The sequence below is a fragment of the Ursus maritimus genome, unplaced genomic scaffold, assembly GCF_017311325.1.
Source record: "Ursus maritimus isolate PB19 unplaced genomic scaffold, ASM1731132v1 scaffold_5, whole genome shotgun sequence".
Taxonomy (NCBI): domain Eukaryota; kingdom Metazoa; phylum Chordata; class Mammalia; order Carnivora; family Ursidae; genus Ursus; species Ursus maritimus.
Genome location: NW_024426663.1, coordinates 64,958,431 through 64,979,992, shown reverse-complemented (window position 1 = coordinate 64,979,992; position 21,562 = coordinate 64,958,431). Strand labels below are relative to the sequence as shown.

Below are 21,562 nucleotides of genomic sequence, written 5' to 3'. Positions count from 1 at the left end.
TTTTTTCTACCCTGAAAACTACCTTGAACTACACGAGAAGAAAATGTCAGATGTCCATTTAAAAATTATACAACTCAGGTGCAACCAAAAATATGTACTGAGCGCCTATTATGTGCCGGATATTTTCACTGAATTTAATAACAGCAGGTGGTGTGATTATTCCCACTTTGAATTAGGGTATTAAGCCTCAGTGAGGTTAAGGCACTCGTTCAGGGTTACATAGCAGAGGAGCCAGGGTTCGAGATCTCCAGCGTACTGTTCTTTCAACTCTTTCCCTCAGCTTGCTTTTATACTGCATAAAATCTTACAGCAATTTTTTTCTTAAAAAATTTTTTGAAGAAAAATGCTTTTAATTGAAGTGTAGTGGACATAGAGTGTTTTACTATGTTATATTAGTTTCATGTATAAATACATGAAACCTTGATCCTGATTTCTGTTACCTCCCACAGTAGATAAGGTTGGGGAAGTAGCACCATGCAGGGAATAAAAGGGGGGCAGAGATGCTGCTTCCCAGGCCCCCCCACCCTGTGAGCTCCCCCAAATGCTCCTCGTCAAGTTTTTTCACCTTTGGGGGAGTAAAAAAAACAGGAGTCTCCCTCACAGGAGTGAGGACGGTGCGGCTTTGAGGGGACTGGTGAAGGACCCTCTCTCTCTGCCTCAAGTTCCCACTTTTGTTCAAGGCATCGGGTTCAACTAGAGAATGTGTGCATCGTCTTTCAGCCCGGGGCTCTTCTGAGCCCAGGCTGTGTATTCGCTGCTTCCTAGACAGCTCTCCGTCTGTGCAAGCAATGTGTCCAACTCGACCAGGTCCGCCACGGAGCCCTGGGGTCACTGGCGTCACGCAGCTCCCACCCATGTTGTCCCACAGCGCCTGCCGGCTCCTGTCAACCCCCTCCTCCCCATCCTGATTGTGCCTCTCCTCATCCCCGTGCCCTGCAGGCAAGGGATCCGAGCGTCCTGTTGGTTCTTCTGGAAGACATCTTGAACACATTCACATCTCTCTCCAGTGCCACACTACTCTCCCAAGCCAGCCTCGCCTCTCACTGCGGTTGCCTCCTCACCCTCCTGCTCCTGTTACCCTCGAAGCCAGTTTCTCTGAAGCAGCAAGATCACCCCACTTCTGTCGATTCAGACTCCCCGGCGGCTCCCCATGGCACGGAGCCTAACGCCTCGCTGTGGCCCATGAGCCCTGTGTGATGCGGCCCGGGTTGTTGGGGGTCCGAGGGTAGGAGTCACAGGATCTGTGATTTGGGGATGGGGATTTTCACAACCTCTAAGTGAAATCTAGCATCTCATTGAGTCATGCAGAAAATCTTACTGGTATGAGCAGTGCTTGTGGCTTTGTGATCAATGAAAATCACAGATATCCCACATCCCATTAAATTGTGGCAGACATCGTGCCATATTGCTACTTCAGATCTGCCACAAAATGTGTTAAAGAAGCACTTAGATTTTACATCACAACTTTTGGGTTTTCAGTACTTTGATAGCTGTTTTAGAGTATAACGGGTTATCGTTGCATGCCAAATGGGCCATCCATGCATTCCATGATTCTGAGAAGGAGGCCACACGCTTCAACAGAGCACCAGCGGGTCCGTGAGGGAAAAGTTTAGGCACCTGGAATCTGGCCCCTTTGACCTCTCAAGCCATGCCCTTCTCGGTGTTCCTTCCTGATTTGGGAAATGCTGACCCGGTTCGTGCCGAGGGCCTCTGCAGGGGTTGGTCCTTCTGCCTGGTACTCTGCTTCCCATGTCTGGCTCCTCCTTCTCGGTCACGTCTCTGTTCAAAGGTCACCTCTTCAGAGAAGCCTTCACAAACCACCACGCATTCTCTCACCAAGTTATTCTTTATGACAACTTGGTTCTTCCTTTATAGCTTTGATCACTCTCAGAAGTAACCTTTGCATTTATTCACTTGTTTATCCTGCGTCTTTCTCCCTAGCAGGTGAGCTCTATTAGCATACAGCATTCTTCTGGCCTGTTCGCAATTATATTCCTATTTCCTAAAATATTTAATTTGTGCTTGATAAATAGTAGCTGAAGAAGAATATAAATCCTTCTGGCCCGGAGGATCGCTTTGAGCAGAAACAGGATGAGTTTAACTGAGATACACGGGTACATACATAAGACCGCTCGCCCTGACTCTGCTGGCCAAATACAGCAAAGCGATTTTCACCAGAGTCACACGCACCGCAGTTGCGCTGCCATTCACAGCTGTGATTTGGCTGAAGCATAAGTCACGTCCAAGGGCACCCTAGAGATCTGTGATGGTCCCTGGAGGATTCAGGCCAATAAGCCAATTAATGGGCTATAATGCTGCATAAATGCCATATTTGGGTCTGAGACATTATCATCTGGTGCTAGCATTATTTAAACAAATGCTACACACACTCACAACAATGGTTTGAAATTTTCCGAAGAGATGAGTGGCACAGCAGGACTAGATGGCAAAATAATTTTACATATTATCACAACTTCAGATATAAGCAAAATGGGAATCATTTTGCTCTAATTATTTTAGATCATCACCGTGCAGAAGTGATCACAGCCAAATGGAGATTGCTTATCCAAAATATGAAAGGGTGCTGCAGAATTATGTGGCATATGTGAGCATTGTAAAGCCAGAGGCATAAGAAGAGGAGATGAAGAAGGGAGGCTAGAGGGCAAGGAAACAGAAGTTTCCAGAAGAAATTGATAATTGGCACGCATTGTGCCAAAAATAGAAATGACTTGCTCTGGGAGGCAATGACATCATACTGTGTAGTCTGTTATAAACAGGATGCCACCAGCAGCCCCGGGTCCCTGGGCCCTGCTTCACTGGGCTCTTATGGGGCCCCCGGCCCTGCAGCTGGTACAGTGGTTGGCGTCTGACCCCCTCTCTGCTGGCCTGTTGTTGGACCCCAGGTTTCCGAAGCTTTGAATAATCACTTCCAGCAGAAGGACTGGATCAGGGGACAAAAGGTGCCAGCGTACTATGTAAGAGCCCCAACTGGAACCCTGGACCAAAGAGGAGACTCTGATGAATACTAGGAATAAGGATAATGAATCTGTTTTGATCCTTGGAGATGCTTAAAGGAATATATACAGAGAAAGCAAATTCACAGCCACATCCTCAAAATGGGACATTAAAAAAAAAATCGGCGTCCCTCAGAGGTAGAGTAAGGATATGAGTGTGAGGACCTTCCCCACCCCCACCGCCGAGCAGGGTGTGGGGTAAGGGTCGCAGTGAAACAGGGAGTACGTGCAGGATGGTGGACAGAAGAGGCAGTCTCACCAGGGCCACCTACTGCCAAAAAGGATCCCAAATAGATAGGATGGGACCTTGTGGACAGGAGGCACCGCCTAGCAATGACTGGATCTGGAATCTCTCAGAGCTCCACTGGAGGCAGTGGCCTAGGTCCCTGCGCTGCAGTATTTGCTGATAGCTCTGTATTTTCGTTCGAATCTCCCTGTCCTCAAATTTCAAAGGCAAATTTCAAAAGCCCCCCCAGCAGGCAAGCCATTGGATGGTTCCATGTGCACACTGTCTAAGCCGTGCATGATTTTCACGATTTCAGACATGTCCTTCCCAAGCCTCCTCACGTCTAGATTAGAGAGTCTCCCTCTTTCTGTCCAGGACAACCCAGCCACCTGTTTTTATTGCTTCCCTGGACTTTGGGGCTATCCTTCATTGGGTACAGGGCCCTGACTATCAGAATGCTAGGCAGAGCACGGTGGTATTGGCTGGCATTACGTCTCTTGTTTATGGACCGTTTTGCTACAAAGCTCACAGAGCTGTCTTCAGGGAAGACACTCTTAAGGGGCAGGGACAACAGTTCAAATGACATGGGTCATGCCATCAAGGACTGGCATTTATAGCAGGGCAAGCAGGAGTCCGGCTGGATGAGCACAGTTGCTGTCTGTGGGAAAGCTCCACTCCAGTTGGGAGACACACAGACATTTTTAGCTTGAGTGATCCGGAGACATGTGCCCCCAATATGTCCCCATGCAGAAGCAAGCCAAGCATGGAAGCACTTGAGTTAATAACCAGCCCGGTCCCGCAGATGTGCATGACTGAATCCCTAGCTCTCCCCTCAAGACTAGCAAATCATATGCACTGGGTGGCACCCACAGAATTATGTGGCCTCCTCAAGAAAGAGGGAATATGCGGCGATGTGTTGAGAAATTTCCCTTACTTCTCACGTGCAAAACATTTTAAGGGTGCAGGAGACACTTTTGGAAACCTTACATGTTCCCTTGCCATTTACATACCTGTCTTTCCAGATCAGGGGTCCCTGACTAAGGTTCAGGGCTTCGTGAGCCCTCTGAGACTGTATTTGAACACTAGACGTCTGCGCCTTTCAGGGGAGAGAGTTCAAGCTTTTATCAGATTCTCAAACAGATCTGAGGGGGAAGAAGCACTGTCCTAGAACATTTCCTTAAATCGTCTTGAGACACTGCTTGGTCCGGGTCAACTTTCTGAGCTTTGAAAAATTTAAGAATGTGGACAGTAGTAGGATTTGACTGCCTCTGAGAATCCATCAAAACCTTAGATGCTGGTTTAAAAAAAAAAAATTAACCGAGGGCACACAAAATGTGATATTTAAAAAATTAATTGTATGGCTGCAGGGCAGCAGAGTCACGAAAGCAACCAAGTTAAATTAATGGGCTTAAAGGAGGAAAAGGACTCATACTGAGCAAAGATAGAAAGCATTCAGACAATATAAAAACATTAATGTACACATGATTTCCATACAATAAGAGAGAAAAAACGAACAGGGTTTCAGCTCATAAACTGTGATAGGGAAGGGGCAAAACCTGGAGGAAAAAGAGCCATTGACATCTCTGGACCGGAGTCCTCCTTTCTAAAACGGAGATGGCTGCAGGCACAAACAGAACGTTCCAGGCTCTAAAACAGGGGCGCAGGGCAAGCAGTCAGTCAGTGATGACTAGTAGGAGAGGCATATTAAGGAGGATATCGGGAAGGGATCAAGAATACATAAAAGAATAGCCAGGAAGATGAAGATACATTTTCTGCAAAATCTGACACCAGACCTTGCAAACGTTAGGCTAAGTGAAGGAAGCCGATCACAAAGGACCACATGCTGTAGGGTTCCATTTATAGGCAAAGCCACAGAGATATAAAACAGATGAGTGGTTGCCCAGGGCGGGAGGTGGCAGCGGCGAGGACCGCGGAGTGAAGGCTGAAGTAGGCTTCTTTTTCAGGGATGAAAATGTCCTACGATGGATGGTGGTGATGGTCACACACCTCTGTGAATATGCTGTCACCGAACTGTACGCTTTAAGTGGGGGGGGGGGGAATCTTTATGGCACATGAATTAAATCTCAATAAAGCCGCACAAAATCTGAGGCTGGAAAAGCCCATTGGTAAAAATACTTTGAAGTGTCTTGTAGATTCCGCTGAAGAATCCTTCCATCCGGCGTGAACTTTGGTTTGGTCTTCCTTTTGCCTTGCCACATCTTCATCTAATTGGGGTATTTTTCAGGTATGTATCTGTCAGGTATGTCTTCCAAAGAGCTGAAAATGTGTGTATTTTGGTGTGTGGATGACTTCTGGATTTCAATGTAGATTTTAAGCAGGTAAATTGGTGTTTAGAAAAACATTAGAGCGATTTTATTCCTCCCATCTCTCATGCCTTTTCTCCCGGCAGCTCCAACTTTTCATGCAAAGATCGAGCCTTTGGACATAGGAAAATAGGGGCGGAGGCATTATTTTCTAGGATGGTAGATATTTTCCCTTCACCTCTGAATTTCTGCTGTTACTGATTCTTCCCAGATAAAAGTCCTGAAATGCCTATAAATTCTATTTTACAATGTTCCTGCTGCAACCACTTGCCAGCATTTCATATATAATACCATATTAGCGATTTTCCCTCTGAGCCCAAAAAGATTCTGAACCTCACCATTTATTCCAACCTCCTGTTTCTAATGGCATTGCTGGAGGTGAAGCAATGATCAAGCCATGAGTAGAAAATATTTCCTTTTCTTCTTTTAACCTGAGCTCAATCTTCACAGGCAGACCTTTTTACATTTTCATAAGTGGCGTACCTAAGAATTAAAATCCATTTTTCAGGAAACTAAAAGCTTCAGGTGAGTCTTCTCTCTCCCTCACATTATACACATGCAGTCCTAACTTTCCTCTCACACATCCATTGCAGGGCAAATCTATCCCTCTCTGTAATAATGGGTTGCAAAGGAAAGTTGTATCAGACGATATCACAGGGTCCTAGCTGAAAGCACGCAGGCAGCTGGCTCATGAGGCCCAGAAATACACAGTTGGTGAAAAATGAAGGAGGGAACCCAAGCCACCAGACCCGACAGGGTCTTTCTTATCTTTCCCCAAACTTGCTGCACCTGTCACGAAAGGGAAGCAAAGAAAGGAGGCAATTACACAAATAATTCAAGGGAAAAGCCAGTGTTTTCCTTCATGCGTTGCAAAACCAGTTTTACCAACCTGAATGATCTGGAGGACCGTCTTTAAAGAAGTTTACCTCACCAATGCAGACAGCCACATTGTGAGTGACTGGCCTCCACAACGGTTCACGAAAGGAGGGAAAAGCCTCTTAACACCGTTGCGTTCACCGGACTTTCTAACGACATCTCTCCCTGAGGGGGAATCTCGGAAGAAATTGGTGACCAAATGACTCAGTAAAATGAAGACTTGAATCTGGAGGAGTAACCAGATGAGAAGAAACAAAGGGTGGGTAACGTCCTTGGAAGTGAAGAACGACCTCTCCAGCTCCTAACGCACTGTAAGGAAGAGCTTGGACTGCCTGGGACTAGAGGGGGAAAGAGGCACAGAGAAGCCATGCCATTCCACTCACTCTCAATCTGACCTAGCTCAAGTCTGTGTGTGGTTTTTTTTTAATAGACATTATTTTTTTATTTTTTAAGATTATTTATTTATTTATTTGAGAGAGAGAAAGCACGTAGGAGAGAGCACGAGAGAGAGAGCATGAGAGAGAGCGAGCATGAGTTGGGGGAGGAGGGGCAGAAGAAGAGGTAGAGGGAGAAGCAAACTCCCCACTGAGCAGGGAGCCTGACACAGGGCTCAATTCCAAGACCCTGGGATCAACACCTGAGCCGAAAGCAGATGCTTAACCGACGGAGCCACCCAGGACCCCAAACAGACTTTATTTTTTAGAGCAATTTTAGGTTCATAGCAAAATTGAGTTCCCAATATGTCCCCTGCCCCCACACCTGCAGAGGCTCCCCCATTCTCAGCACCCCCACCAGAGTGGTGCATTTGTTAGTCGATGCACCCACACTGACACCTCATCAGTGGCCAGGGTCCAGAGTTTACGTTAGGGTTCGCTCTTAGTATTGTACATTTTACGGGTTTGCACAAATGCAAAATGACATGTATCTACCATTGTTCAGAGTAGGTTCTCTGCCTTAAAAATCCTGTGCTCTGCCCATTCATTCTCCCACTCCCTTAGCAGCTTTAGGTTTAACAGGCAAATTCAATGTCAAGAGGAGGTCAGGGCTTTAATCATCAGTACATCTAGTCTCTTAGGAAGGCTGGCCACGGGTGGAGAAGCCCTTGGCTTCTCTCTCTCGTGCCCTCTCTTGTGTGCACTCTCTCTCTCAAATAAATAAATAAATAAATCTAAAAAAAATAATCTGATGGTGCACATCCCATGTCAACGAGCAAGTGAAAAGAAGTACTTTTGGGGCACCTGGGTGGCTCAGTCGGTTAAGTGTCTGCCTTTGGCTCAGGTCATGATCTCAGGGTCCTGGGATTCAGTCCCACATCAGGCTCCCTGCTCAGTGGGGAGTCTGCTTCTCCCTCTTCCTCTGCCTGCTGCTCCCTCTGCTTGTGCTCTCTCTCTGTGTCAAATAAATAAATAAAAAAGAAAAGAAAAGAAAAAAAAGGAAAAGGAAAGAGAAGAGAAGAGGAGAGGAGAGGAGAGGAGAGGAGAGAAAAGAGAAGAGAAGAGAAGAGAAGAGAAGAGAAGAGAAGAGAAGAGAAGAGAAGTACTTTCGAGGCAGGACGGAAGAAGCCAGGTATGGTGGGGACATCAAGGAGTCATGGAGACCTGGATTCTCCTGGCTTCTCCACCTACTAGCCCTGTGACGGAAAGCACTTAAGATCTCTGCAGAGTAATTTACCATCTCAAAGCCTCAGCTTTTTTTTTTTTTTTTTAAGATTTTATTTATTTATTTGACAGAGAGACAGCCAGTGAGAGAGGGAACACAAGCAGGGGGAGTGGGAGAGGAAGAAGCAGGGTCCCAGCTGAGGAGCCTGATGCGGGGCTCGATCCCATAACGTGGGGATCACGCCCTGAGACGAAGTTAGACGCTTAACGACTGAGCCACCCAGGCGCCCCTCAAAGCCTCAGCTTCTTTACCTACAAAACGGATACTATCCATATGAGGATAGAGACATGGGAATCAGATGGTCACATGAGCAGTGTAGCACGCCACAGTTCCCCTTTGCCTGGGAGGTGGGTAAATAACTTAAGGAGAAAAAAAACTTTGGGATGTGAAATCTTGAGGACACAAATAGGTGGACTCAGAATGAAATTAATGAATGCCCCTGGATTTGGGGGTCACGTCAAGATCTGTGCCTCTTCTGAAAAATGAAGTTTCTCGTGTCGACAGGCACATAGCAGGGTATCACTCTGCGAACGAACAGCCACTGATCTCCCACTGCCTAAGTGAAGATACTTCTCGGCAGTGCTCGTTCAAAAACAACTGTTCATTAGGCAGCATTTAACTGCAATCATTTCACACCATTATTTGTTTAATAATGTGTATTCTTTTTCTGGAGTGGAAAGTGTCAGCTATTGACGCAAAACCGAAGAGGCAAGAGAAGGGTGGGCGGAAGCCCCCAGTGGGGGGCCGTGTGCAGCGTCTAGAACTCTGCATCTGAAATTTGCGCCAGGGCATCTGCAATCAACGTCTCCCTTCTTTTCCACCTGACACGTTGTGCCTGCACAGGGCAGTTCCGTGAGCTAACTGCGCCTTGTTGTTTTGGCAGGACTTAGGGAAAGATGATTACCAGCTTTAGTCATCCGGTGACACAGCAACTCCCCTTTACAAAGCTCTCCCGCCAGCTGCCCGGGGACAGATTCACCTCCACTATCGGCACCCCCAACTCCCACGTAATAGCCTCTAATTGCCTGCCTTTCAAAGAAGTGGACCTCTTGGTGGCCAGTGCAAGCCGCACTATTTGTTCTTACATTGGGAGTTAGCTAAGAGGGGGCCGGAATCTTGCAGGATTATCAGTCTCATTTTGTTTACTTCCTCTTATTCTTGGCCCAGATATGCTTGAGGAAAACCTGGCTCCGTTTTCTCCTGTATTTGAGAACACCTGAGGGTGAATTAGTGAAGACTACAGCTGTTTCGAAAGGTCCGTTGCTCACAAGATGCTAAGGTTTGTTAGTTCTAGGTGGTGGAGAGACACCTGTTTGACACATTATTCCTCATCCTCCTTTGTATTTTTAATTTTTTTTTTTTTAAGATTTTATGTATTTATTTGAAAGAAAGCAAGGCGGGGGGAGGAGCAGAGGGAGAGCAGACAAGTAGACTCCACGCTGAGTGCAGAGCCCGATGCGGAGCTCGATCCCTCGTCCCTGGATTATGACCTGAGCCGAAATCAAGAGTTGGATGCTTAACCGACTGAGCCACCCAGGTGCTCCCTCCTTTGTATTTTTAAAAATAATGAATGAAAATCACAAGTCGGGTGAAGCAACTCTTGGCGTTTTGCATCTTTGTGTCCTCCGTGAGCCAGTGGAAGGGAGCAGCTGCGGGACCGCTGAAGGTCCTCTTCAGAACATGGATTCTAATTTGTATTTCAACCCAAGTTCACTGCAAGGATCCGTACGATTTAAAATAATAGTCTGGTCATGTAATTCTTTGTATGCATGGAACTGGATTTTCCCTCCAAATTAATCCCTTACCCACAGTGGATGGGCTGAAAACACAGGCACCGAGCAGTTAGCTCCCTCCCGTCTGGCACGACCATGTGAGCACTTCGGTTGGCTTGCTTTTTTAATGAAGCGATTTTTAATGAAGCAAGCTGTGAATTTAATAGACACCTTAAAACAGCTTCTTTGTAACTGAGCTTTAAGTAACGAAGCAACTGCCAAATTAGCCACCAGAACCAAGACGAAAATTCAAGACTGAACAACTATAGGGTGGAGGCTCTCAGGCCTGAGGTCAGCAAGGATGGTGCCCTTGCGGCCTGTCCAGAGACCTTACCCGAGGTTTAGGAAGTGTCTGGCCAACACTAAGCGGAGCTGTAAGTGCCAGGTACGGAACTGCTGTTGTTTCAGCCCCGTCCATGCTGGTGCACCGTCCCTTCGTGGTTCATTTGCCTTGTGATTCTGAACCAGCCGTTCCAGCTCACTTGTGATGTGGGAACAGTAGGAGGGAGATGTGTAGGTTCAGTCTATACTAACCTGAAAGAAAGATGCTGGTAGGAAAAAAGGTGCTTGTACTATCAGGAAACTCTGACGGGTGGAAGAAATCACCCAATTTTGCAATCCCAAATGTAAATGGCCAGCAGATAATACAACAGGGTGAAGGGTGCTGGGTGGGTATAAGCAAGAGGCAAGGCCTGGATGAACTGGGAGAGCTTATCCTTCCTACAGGCATTCCAATTCCTGTAAAAAAAAGAGTGTTGGGACGCCTGGGTGGCTCAGTCGGTTAAGAGTCTGCCTTTGGCTCAGGTCATGGTTCCAAGGTCCTGGGACTGAGCCCCATGGTCGGAGGGGCTACCTGCTGGCTCCCTGCTGAGCGGGCAGCCTGCTCCCTCATGCGCTTTCTTGCTCTCAAATATATAGACAAAATCTTTAAAAAACATAAAATTAAATTTTCAAAAAAAGTGTTGAAGCAAAAAGCACATCTGTGTGCATCAGTGAGCCAGCCGGTTTGTGAGCTCTGCCTTACGTGGCTGGTGAGGAGCTAATGCATACAGAGGAGAAATGACTTGCCCAAGTTCTCAGTGCAGGCCGTGGGCGGCCAGCCCAGGGTGGCATACACTACAGTTACAGGCCAGTGGCCAGGGTACGGATGTTAAGTCCTACTTGGCTAAGTCACGGGCTGGATTTCACTGAGTGGGAGGGCCTCCTTTCTCGTATCTCCAACATACACACGAGGTTCCTCAGCACGCTCCCCTTTCTTCATCTTCCATGCTGCAAGTCCTTCCTCTGCCTTGTGAGGCCTCAGCCTCCCCTGGAGCGGGTCAGACAGCTGCCTCCGGTTAGGAGGGACCAGGAAGCCTGGGGGCAGAGCGGGAGGAACCCGTGCTGACCCGCCCTGAGCTCAGGTGGAGGCGGTTAGCCCGGGAGTGAGAGTGAGAAGTGGGAGCTCCTGGCGGTTTCAGCCAAAGCCCTCCCATCCCACTCCGCAGACGCCACGGTGTGACCTCGTCGTCCCTGGTGTCCCTTCGGAACAGGACCCGGAGTAGGAGGAAGAAGCCGAGAGCAGTGCATGAGCCTTTCTTCTTTCTCGCCAAGGGAGTCCGCCTCACGGAGCCACGGTAAACCTGTGTCTTCATCTCCCGAATGTTTAATACGAGTTTTTCTCTCCAGGACCACGGTGCCGTGTTTGTGTAGTGCTGGGATTCCTAAAAGCTTGGCAGAGGCTAGCTGGGCTGGAGGCTTTCCGATTCGACCCCCTCCGCCCTACTCCCAACCACACTTTTCTAACTTGGGCCAGCGGTTTCCTGCAGAGGCCTGGCGTGTGTTTTCCTTACCGCCTGGCGTGCCTATGGGGCTGTAATCCCTGCCCTTCCGCCAAACCTGACTGAGCACCGGCCAGGGAGTGGGAGCCAGGTTGGGTCAGAATCTCGTTGTGTGCTGTGTGGCGCAAAGCTGTGTCGCTGGTGTGTCTCCTGGAAGACCTTGTCCGGCCGGGTCTGGCTTGAACCGTAAGGCCATGGTGCCACCTTCTGAGATTTATAACCACAGGCCCAAAGGACGGCATACGGTTTGCGGTTGGGGGAGGGGAGGCTCTCTGTTCGTGCGTGGACTTAAAGAGCTGGTGCTTCTGCAGTGCCTGTCACGTGTGTGATCCCGGTCCCGCCCCCTTCCTTGCTAGGCTCGCTCGTGAGCTGGCGTGAGGAGGGGAGCTTGCCTGCCTGCCTTCGAAGAGTGGCGTGGGCAGTGCGCACGCCTGGGAAGCTCCTCGAATGCCTTTATGTCCCCTGCGGTATCATTCCCTAATTACCCCGATGCTACAAGGGCTCGCTGATGGGAATTTGCCTGCTCCGAAACCCAAAGCTCATGTTTTTACTTAAACGGATATATTAAAAAGCAAACCCAACCCCAACCCACTGTAAGAAGAGCCAAGCAATGTCGCCACCTTAAGCCTGATACATACTTATTAAGAGGGTTTGAGGGAAGTCTTAAATCTATTAAATAGCAAATGCCGAGGTACAAAGTGGTTTCTCCACGGCCGTTCAGCTCCGCTTCCTGCTGCGGGGCCTGAGATTACTCTGAATCCAGGGCACACTTTAGAAACATTTTCCTCTAGTGACTTAAAAATATGTATCTATCATAAATAAAAAGTTTAGGGAAAAATAAACCCTTAAGCCTCCTCTCTCTAGCTTTACATCCCATTATTCTGAGTAACTGATACGTGTGAAAACATTCTCAGTTTCAGTTTCGCTCAACCTCTGAGTCGCAGGGAACAGCTTTTAAATTGTTCCTCCCATTCTTATCAGTCAGCTGGGTCTGTGTAAAGGAACTAGGAATATGGAAACCTAATCACTCCCTCTATGAAAAATCACCACGTCTCCCTGATCAGAGGAAGAGCAGATCCTAGGAAGCCTTTCTTCGCCTCAGATTTGCACCATTTCCTGGCTCTTTCGTTTTCATCAGGATGGTGCTGAGCTGATGTATTACTTTGTAAGTCTCCGGGCGAGGGTGGGTGTTGCTGATACATGTCCTAGGAAAGCCCAGTGCCAGATACTCCTATCAGTGGAAACTCATGTTGCCAGCACGCTGCTTACACATAATAAGATGGGTTTCCTTGGCAAACCGCGCCATCAGATACGTGATCACCACGGTAGGCGGGAGGCAAGGCACACGTTTTGGGGAACGCATCATGGTACTTTTATTGGCTTTCTGTATTTTCCCCTTTGTTGTAAAAGAATGGTATCAGAGTTCAATTTACAGAGTGATGAGGAAAACTGAAAATGAGCAGGAAGGAGCCCATAAAACCACCCAGGCTGGTCATTCAGCCAATCCTTTTATGGTTAGTGGATGTCTATTTACTGCGTTCTACCAGGTCATTATTCTTGGGGATAATTTATCTGACAAATTGCCACTGGGTAAATTTTCCATCATCAGTGAAAAAGACGTCGCCTTCAGAGGAGAGAAGTGCTGTCCATGGAGGTGTGAGATGTATGCACGTTGGATCAGCTCTTCCTTTTTGCTCCGTACAGTGTGGATGCTTCCCTTTCAAGCTTTGCCTGATCGACACAGACCTGAAGAGATTTACATAAGCCGGACTAGAGGAAATTCACCCACATCTGAATAAACCAGATGATCACAATGTAGCTCTCTTGGGTTGAAACTAGCTCTTGTTACACTGGCTGATTTAGCAGCGGAAAAAAAAAAAAGTAAACAATAAAAAAAATTTAGGATATAGAATTGGCCACGAATTTACCAGAGGACACTACATGATTTAGTCTGCCCATGGAGGGAGGGAGGTTAGTAGATAGGCACACACACAATCATCTTATCAAGGTATAGATCACATAGCGAAGAATGTCCTCATTCTTAAGTGTGGAATGTATTTTTTGAAAGTATTTATAGAGACTAAGGATATCATGGAGAGCCCCTAGCTCACGCTCCCCCCTACTGCAGCCCTGAGAAACTGAGCTGTATGTCTCACAGATGGGCACTGGTTAAGTGAGGACGTGATGGCCAGGTTGGAGGCGCTAATACAAACCAGCCCACCGATTTGGCCATTATAAGTCGAAACTTGTAGGCAGAAACCCTGGGTTTCTGTGAAAAATGAACAGCTGCTGGCCTCAGACAATGCAGGAAAAGAAGGGAAAGGGCGGTGTTTTCCGAACAGCGGTGGAGATCAGGAGGAGGAGGGCTATGTTGAATTAAGGACTGGGGGAGTTTCCTGAACAGTGGGAGTTTGAGGTGTGACAGTGATTCCGACCAACGTTAACACCTGGGTGCTGACAAATAACATTTATAAATGACTTTTTCAACCACTTCCTCTAGCAAACAAGAAGCTGTTATTATCACATTGATTTTGAAATTCAATGTTATAGAATTTTCTTGCTTTAATGAGAAGGCAGATCCAACTGGTGGATACAGTAATGATTAGAGCAATTGAAAGAGTGCAAATGAGAAATAAAGTAACAATACTCCCGATGCTTAACCCAAATAGGCGGGTTTTGCTGATTTTCCAAAAAAGATGCATGGCTATCTCGAGATAAAAATATGAAGCAAAGCTCAGTGTGGATAAACCTGCCCTTTGGTAAGAGTGGAAGAGTCAATTAGAAATGTCATTTGTTGAGAAATCTGCCTGCACCTGGTTCTCATTTGTCCTCCAGCTGAGAAACCAAAGACAACTTCTTTTTATTGCTTGTGGTCAAACAGCAAGTTCATTTCGCCATGGGATGATCAAACGGCCAGCCTCCCCCGGCTTGAGAAGGTTTGCCTTTCACTTTCAACTTGTTCAATCATCATTAACTCTGAAAAATGTCACATTCCATTTGTGCAATGAAAATTTCACCACCGGTGACCGTTTGGGTGAAGTTTTTGTAGGCAAGGCCCTAAATCTTACAGAGCACCTCACACATTCTCAAGGTCATTTGCCACGATTCCTCGTGTAATGACGGCTGCCTAAGATCCCAGAGTCTATGGCCAAGCTTAGTTAGGCAGTTTTGAGGAACCTCTGTGTGGGTGCATGTTTTCCTCTCCGAGATGCAAGGGGTTCACCGGGTGATTCGACACCAGCTAGTTAGCTGGGCAAAACCAACATGTGTGCATGTGAGCACACACGCATGTGCGCGCGCGCACACACACACACACACACACACACACACACTGGGGTTTTTACCAAGCGAAAATAAAGAGTCTTCTTTACTGGGGAGGTTAACAGTAAAGACCACTGGATTGTAGGCCTTTTGAAACAGTGTTGTGTTTTTGTGTTTTGTTTTATTTTTACTCTGGGAAGCTAGCTTCCCGGGAGAAGGTACAATATCAACTTGGGGAGGTTCCAGAAATTTCTGGAAAGGAGAACTAGGCTTCTTTTTAACTTTTGGCTTTGGGCTTGAGAAACCTTCACCTCCCTTGTTTATCGTTTAATTATACCTACCCCCCCCCCGCCCCCACCTCTGCAGAGAAGTTCTGAAATGTAAATCCCAGGGAATGTGGCATGGGGCCAGATCCCTGATGGGCACTCTGCAAATAGGAATTTCTGATAGTGGAATTCAAGCAGCAAGACCACTAAGTTAAGAGGTCACTCAATCTGGAGTCTTAAAGCAGAGGGTGTGTTGAGGCAAGTCAAATAAATTTTATGCTATTTGGCAAGTAAGTCGTAGCTAAAACAGGCCCAAGTTTACAGGTCCTGATTAAATTTTCAAGGTCAAACTGGAGAGCAGGTGTATGTAGAGCTCTCCAGAGCCTTAAGTGCCGAGGCGCAAACGTCCTGTTTTAAATAGTCTCCAAGAAGGGCGTCTTGATTTCTAGCTTTAGTTTAATGCCAAAGTTCTGCTGGGTCAGCTGCTGAAAGAAGGGGGAGGGTTATCAGCGGGTCTGGATTAGAGGCCCGTAATTTTGGTTTCGGGTCTCTTTCAATTAGCTCTGGCTCATAATATATTAGAACACTTATTGTTGCTCACATCCAGTTTTTAATTGACTAGTCGAACTTGAGGGTAGGAAAGAGGGCATAATAGTCTAATGATATTTTCCACTGCTTCTAGCTAATATAGGACGAGACCCTTGGTTTAAAGTAGAAATGTGCGGCTCCTAAAATATGACAGTGTCCTGCCATTTTAATGGCTGGGTTGAAATGCCTGCCTTTTAAAGAAAAGAGATTCCAATTCTAGGTTATTAGCTGAAAAAAGCTTGTGTAGAATTTCCTAAGAGAGATTTTTTTTTTTTAAAATTCAAACACTTGGATATGTACTTGGTATTCTAAGTGCTTTAGAAATCTTACCTCATTTACGCTTCATAGTAATTTCAAGAGGTAAAATTACTTACCTAAGGTCATGGAACTTATTCAAAGCCCGGAAGTCTGAGTCGGCATCCGTTACACTGTGCACCTCCATTTTTTCACAGTGACCTCTCAAGCTATCAACCCAAATGCCCACTTACCTGTTGCTTCAAATTGGGCAGATGGTATGCAAAGAGAAAGTGTTGGGTCTTTTTGTTCCGCTTCGCAGGGATGGGAAAAGGGAGAGCAGCTCTGTCAACTTCCCCGCTCTCCTCTCACTGACTTGCCCTCTCCTGTCTCCTCATGGAGATCACCTTTCTACTGCTGGCTCCGGAGTGAGCGTGTGAGCTGTTTCTGTCTGTGTGTCTCACACGCACACATGCACACAACACACTCACACTCACACTGCTACGGCTGTGCTTCACTGAGCTGCAACGGGTTTGTGATCCAGGCATAAAAGCAGACATCATTTGCTCATTAGAGCTAAGTTTTCAGGACATGCCCCAATTACTGACCTCCACTAACGGCCTGGGTTTGCGCTCGACTGCAAACCTGAAGTGGCAGAGTTCACAGTAGCTGGTGTTTGAGGACGACAGCCAGTGCTCCAGGCAGCTCCGATGAATTGTCCCCAAGGTCCCTGTGCATTCGCAGGGGGAGAGCAAGTCCTCTTGGCTGCTGCCCTCATGGCAGATCCTGCACATCGGCCGGTCATTGAAGGGGCTGCAAGAGAAGGAGGGGCATCTGCCAGTCACCAGGCTGGAAACCGTCACCAAGAGGATGGTCCTCCGGCTCCGTGTCCTTCAGACCTTCCCCAGTGGCAACTGCTCAAACAGACACCTGCTTTAAGACCCTAGATGTACACTCCGTGTACATGGCAGTGGGGGCTGGGGTCCTTGGGTACCTCCTTTTGCCAATATAAAGAAGGAGGGGGTGGCCCAGGGCCGAAAGTGGGTGAAAGTGAGCAGCACCTTATTTTGTCTTGGACGCGGATGCTGTTTAGGCAAACTGCCAATCAAAAAATCAGAACTATCCTCACCGTTAAAAACGGAAATTGTTTTGAAATGACATCAACTGCAGTTTCTAGGCAAATCGTGTCTTTTGAACCAAAACAGGACACTTTCAAATACTCAGAGGTTCTTTTCATTTCTGCTTTCATTAGGGTGGGAGAGTGAGGGGAGGCAAGTTAACTGGCGGCCAGCTCTCGAGCCATAACACAGAAGTGCTGTCTGAGCCAGAGCGCTGAGCTGAGGGGCAGGGGATCCTTCGAGCTTCCCGAGGATGCTCTCTGGGCTGCTAAGGATACTAAGCCGAATGCAAATGACAAGTCTGTCCTACAGAGACAACCTCAGTCTGGAGCTCTGCCATTAATCTGGAAAAAGAAAAACCAGCCCTGCACGTTCCATGAAGGCACATGGCGTAGTGGTTCATGGGCAGGCTCTGGAGTTCCGCTGCCTGGGCTTGAACCCCAGCTCTGCTGCCTACCAGTTGGCTAATGTGGTGCAAGTAATGTCATCTCTCTGCACTTTAGTTCCCTCCTCTCTAAAATAGGTGCAAGGAGTGGTGCCTTCCTCAGAGATGATGTGAGGATGAGAAAAGGTCGTCCAAATCCGAAGCTTAGAATAAGGACCAGCATGTAGTAAATGTGGGACTATTTTCACTTGTAGGGAAACACAGGTCAGGGAAAATCAAATGATGTAGTGCTCATCAGGGATGTTAGTGGCCAATGAAGGGCTCAAACGAAGATGGTCTCCGCTCCCTGTGCGTACTGTGTCTTGTGAGAGGGCCGTTCCTTTCTGATCGATATCATCTTATATCGCTTCTCATATTGTCCTTTATTGGGCATTTGGTTTTACACTATGTGATCACTGTATGTGCCCGCCTGAGGACCCGCCTCTCTACCTGCCCCCGCCCAACCGGGACGCATTGCTCTCTACCTGTCCCCGCCCGACCCCGACCCATCGCTCTCTACCTGCCCCCGCCTGACCTGGACCCATCGCTCTCTTTGACACCATCTATTTGCCAAATGGAAACAGCCATGGAAGCACTGCTGTTGCCCAAGGGCCTTTCTGGGATGATCCTGGGAATGAGTGAAGGCTGAACAGGGATTAAAAGAAGAGAAGACTTCCTACTTGGCCAGAAGTGGGACCCACTCTTGCTCAAAGCTGGGAGAAGGAAGCTGAAGGAGTTGATTTTTTTCTCTGACTGTTCCTGGCTCCTTCATTCCTACTGAGCCAAATGGATGTGAAAGTCAAAAATCATCTGGTTTACATGACCACGTGATAGGAGAACATGTGAGAACACCCGACACACACACCCACCCACCCACCCTCGCTCACAGGTCTACCTCATCTTAGCTCTGTACCCTGTTCTTCCTGACTAAACAGGGTGTCTGAAGGCTGACGGGTGCACACGCAGTGACCTGTCTCAGTTCACAGAAGAGCTCTGATGCTCATTGCCTTGTCATATTCTGAGTCCTAACCAATTGTTACAAGCTTTTCAAGAGGTGGGAAAATATATACCGATGTTTTTCTACTCTATCCCTTGGCGAGCACTGCACAGTGGGCAGTAGAAGATGCATGGGCAGCATGTACAAGATGCTTGAGGGTTGAGTCCGTGTCTGGCGGCCACCGTGTCCAGGCTGGGACGACAGAAAATGCTCTGGTGCTGCCAACAGTCCTGCTGCAGGTGCTTGGGCGCCTGTCTCTCTGCTGTAGGGTTTGGCTGACTCCGTCAGACCAAGGTGAGCCACTAGTGTGACTGGCCTAGAGCTTCTGGGTCAGAAGCGGTGCTGGTATCAGAGGACAGGTCCAGTGTTGATAGACATTGTACTTTCATCGATCAGAGTTATCCCTACCTATACTGACAGAAAGTTGGAGAAGCCAAGGAGCACGTATTGGCCAGGGAGCCTGTGCGTCTCAATCTGCCGTTGGGTAGCAACAGCACAAGAGAGACCTCCAGGGACAAAGTGCTGGCCTGGGTGAGCCATCTCTAGGCTGTTTAGAACCTTTGGCCTTGCTTTGGTTCCTCATTCAGGGGAGACGAGCTGTGGCGGTGTGAACAAAAGTACCTCGAAGGGCAGGGTGTGTTGGGAAGGATCAGGAGTGGGGGGCCCATGGGGCACAAAGGAGGGGGCCACAGAAGAGACCCCCACGGGGGGACGTGCCAGAGAAGAGATCACCTGGGAAGAAGGCCCGGGGGGTGCTCCCACCAGGCGGTGCTGATTGGCACAAGCACCAAGACTGTCCCTTCAGAAGTTGTGCCCACAAGTTCAATCACTTTGGCTCTGTCATCTGAAATCAAGAGCCTCCTTCCTTCCATCCTAACAAAGGGCTACCTCTGTGAGCGCCTGGCGACAAGAGTGTAATTACCATAGCGATGTCCACATAACAAATGTAAAGAAAGCGACCCTGTGTCTCGTGGGATCTTTCCCTGCCTGGCTCTCTCTGCAAGTGTGACTTGAAGTGGAAAACTCAACAAGGTGAATTTTAGCTTTCTGCCCCATCGCTATAGAAACGGTGCCGCGAGAACTTGGGTGGCACCTCCTCTCACCTGACACAAAGACCTGAGCGCTAATTACGTTCCCTCTGGCAGTTTCCATCTGACGGAGTCCTCCGGATCAATTACAGATTCAATTATTTTAATAACGGTACTACCTCTGGGTGGCAAGAGTCCGCACCACTGTTGACAGCAGCTGCCCGTCCTTGGCCGAAACTTGCATGACATACTGCGGCTGCCCATTCACTAGGCTGCCACAATCCTCCACCGTCTTCACCACGGGCGCAGCCGAGCTGGTGCAGTCTGGCAGCACTTCGGGCAGGTGACTGCAGCGGCTGGTTGTCATGGTAACAGACAGCAATTACTCTGCTAATGGCTTCCACATTCATACAGGATTTCCATCTAGGAGAGATCACAAAACAGTTTACTTGGGCAGGGTAGTTAACAGAAAATGGGGGAATTACAGGCCACCCACATCATCATGTCATTATTTAATACAAATAACAGGGGGAGCCTAGACGTGGCGCGTTATCTTGTTACCATGTAAGGCACGCATGCACGCGTGCACGCACACACAGCCCGCGAGAGACAGTGGACGTGCTTATGAGCGAGACAGCGAGCGTGTCGGTGTACATAAACATTTAGGAGCCCTGCTCTTGGGGGGGGGGTGCGATGGCTCTGGAGCCAGATCTGAAGAGGAGATATGCAGTTCTCCTGCCCTGTTGCCAGAGAAGCATAAGTCTTTGTTGACACTCTCTCAAAGTTACTAGAATCATTATTAAAACCGTTCGCAACTCTTTTTTCTTGTAAGCAATTTAGTCTCCATTCAGCTTCATTCTGAGAAGCTAAGATTAAAAACCAAGGGAAAGGGTGGGGGGAAGACGCTGGCTAAGTAGGAGCTTCTAGGACAATATTGGCCAGAATGGATCAATGAACGTCCACCTTTCTGACTGTTGCCATATCAGTGTCCCATGATACAATTATCTACTTAATATATCTTGACAATTAGCTTCCTTTAAAAACTTAACCTATTTTAGCCTTGTCTTCAGTAGTTATTCATGGAAAGTGATTAGTTGGATGAGCCCGTTACATTTTTTCTTAATGGACATCACAATCAAAACACTAGAATTGAGTCTTTGGTGGTGTAATACTGTGTTATCATAGAGGATCACACAGGAGAATGCAAGAAATGAGGATGGATGGGACCTCCACTGCCTGTTAAAAGCAATCCATTCCCTGACACACAGCCTGTCACATAGCCTGCAAGGAATTCTGTCCCTGATCGGGGTGGTGTGGGCTTGAACTGGACCTCAGATTCAAAGCATTCGGACCCACTGGTGTGTGGACCCACTGCTTCCAGTAATAAGTCTGCTTGTGATGCAAGAAAGATAGAGGTCTTAACAGAAACTCGAAGGAGTTGCATCGCACTTTTAGACATACAGCTGTTTCTGCCCAGCCTGCTTACGTCAAGCTCCACGGAGCCCAACTCGGCCTGGACTCTGTAGAGAGACGCAGGACTGGTTGATGGACTGAATTCACATCAGTAAGCAGACTGGATGCTAAGGCCCCAAATTGAAGTAAATCCACCCCAAACCCCAGGAGGATTTTTGGAATTCCTCAAAGGATTGTCTTCTAGCTCTTTCTCCTAGGTATTATATAGTACTTGACCTCTGTGGGTCTGGAAAACAGGATCTTCCCGACTTCCAGAACAATGTGCATCAACTGGACATTCTTAGGATGAGAACACAGTGTTTGCAGATGAACTTGAACTGACGCCCTCCCTCCCAGCATGCACATGTCCGGGAGGCCTAACCATTGGAGACAGTTGGACGGGAAGGGAATCCCCTCCTTGCTGCTGTGGTGTCTGGCTGGCCTCGCTCTAGCATGTTCCCGTTCCTGTCCTTGGCTGCCACAAAGCGTCTCCGCGTTTGTGG

General features: G+C 47.8%; 1 protein-coding gene across 1 annotated transcript in view; it reads right to left on the bottom strand.

The window, feature by feature from the left end:
• The window catches only part of MARCHF3 (membrane associated ring-CH-type finger 3), a 135,437-nt gene that overhangs the window by 15,037 nt on the left and 98,838 nt on the right, over positions 1-21,562 (bottom strand). The window contains exons 2-3 of the mRNA XM_008698987.2: positions 19,787-20,030; positions 16,649-16,853 (exon numbers count right to left, since the gene is read on the bottom strand). Of these exons, the coding sequence (XP_008697209.1) occupies positions 16,649-16,853; positions 19,787-19,974 (393 nt within the window). The 5' untranslated portion in view covers positions 19,975-20,030. The remainder of the gene's footprint in view (positions 1-16,648; positions 16,854-19,786; positions 20,031-21,562) is intronic.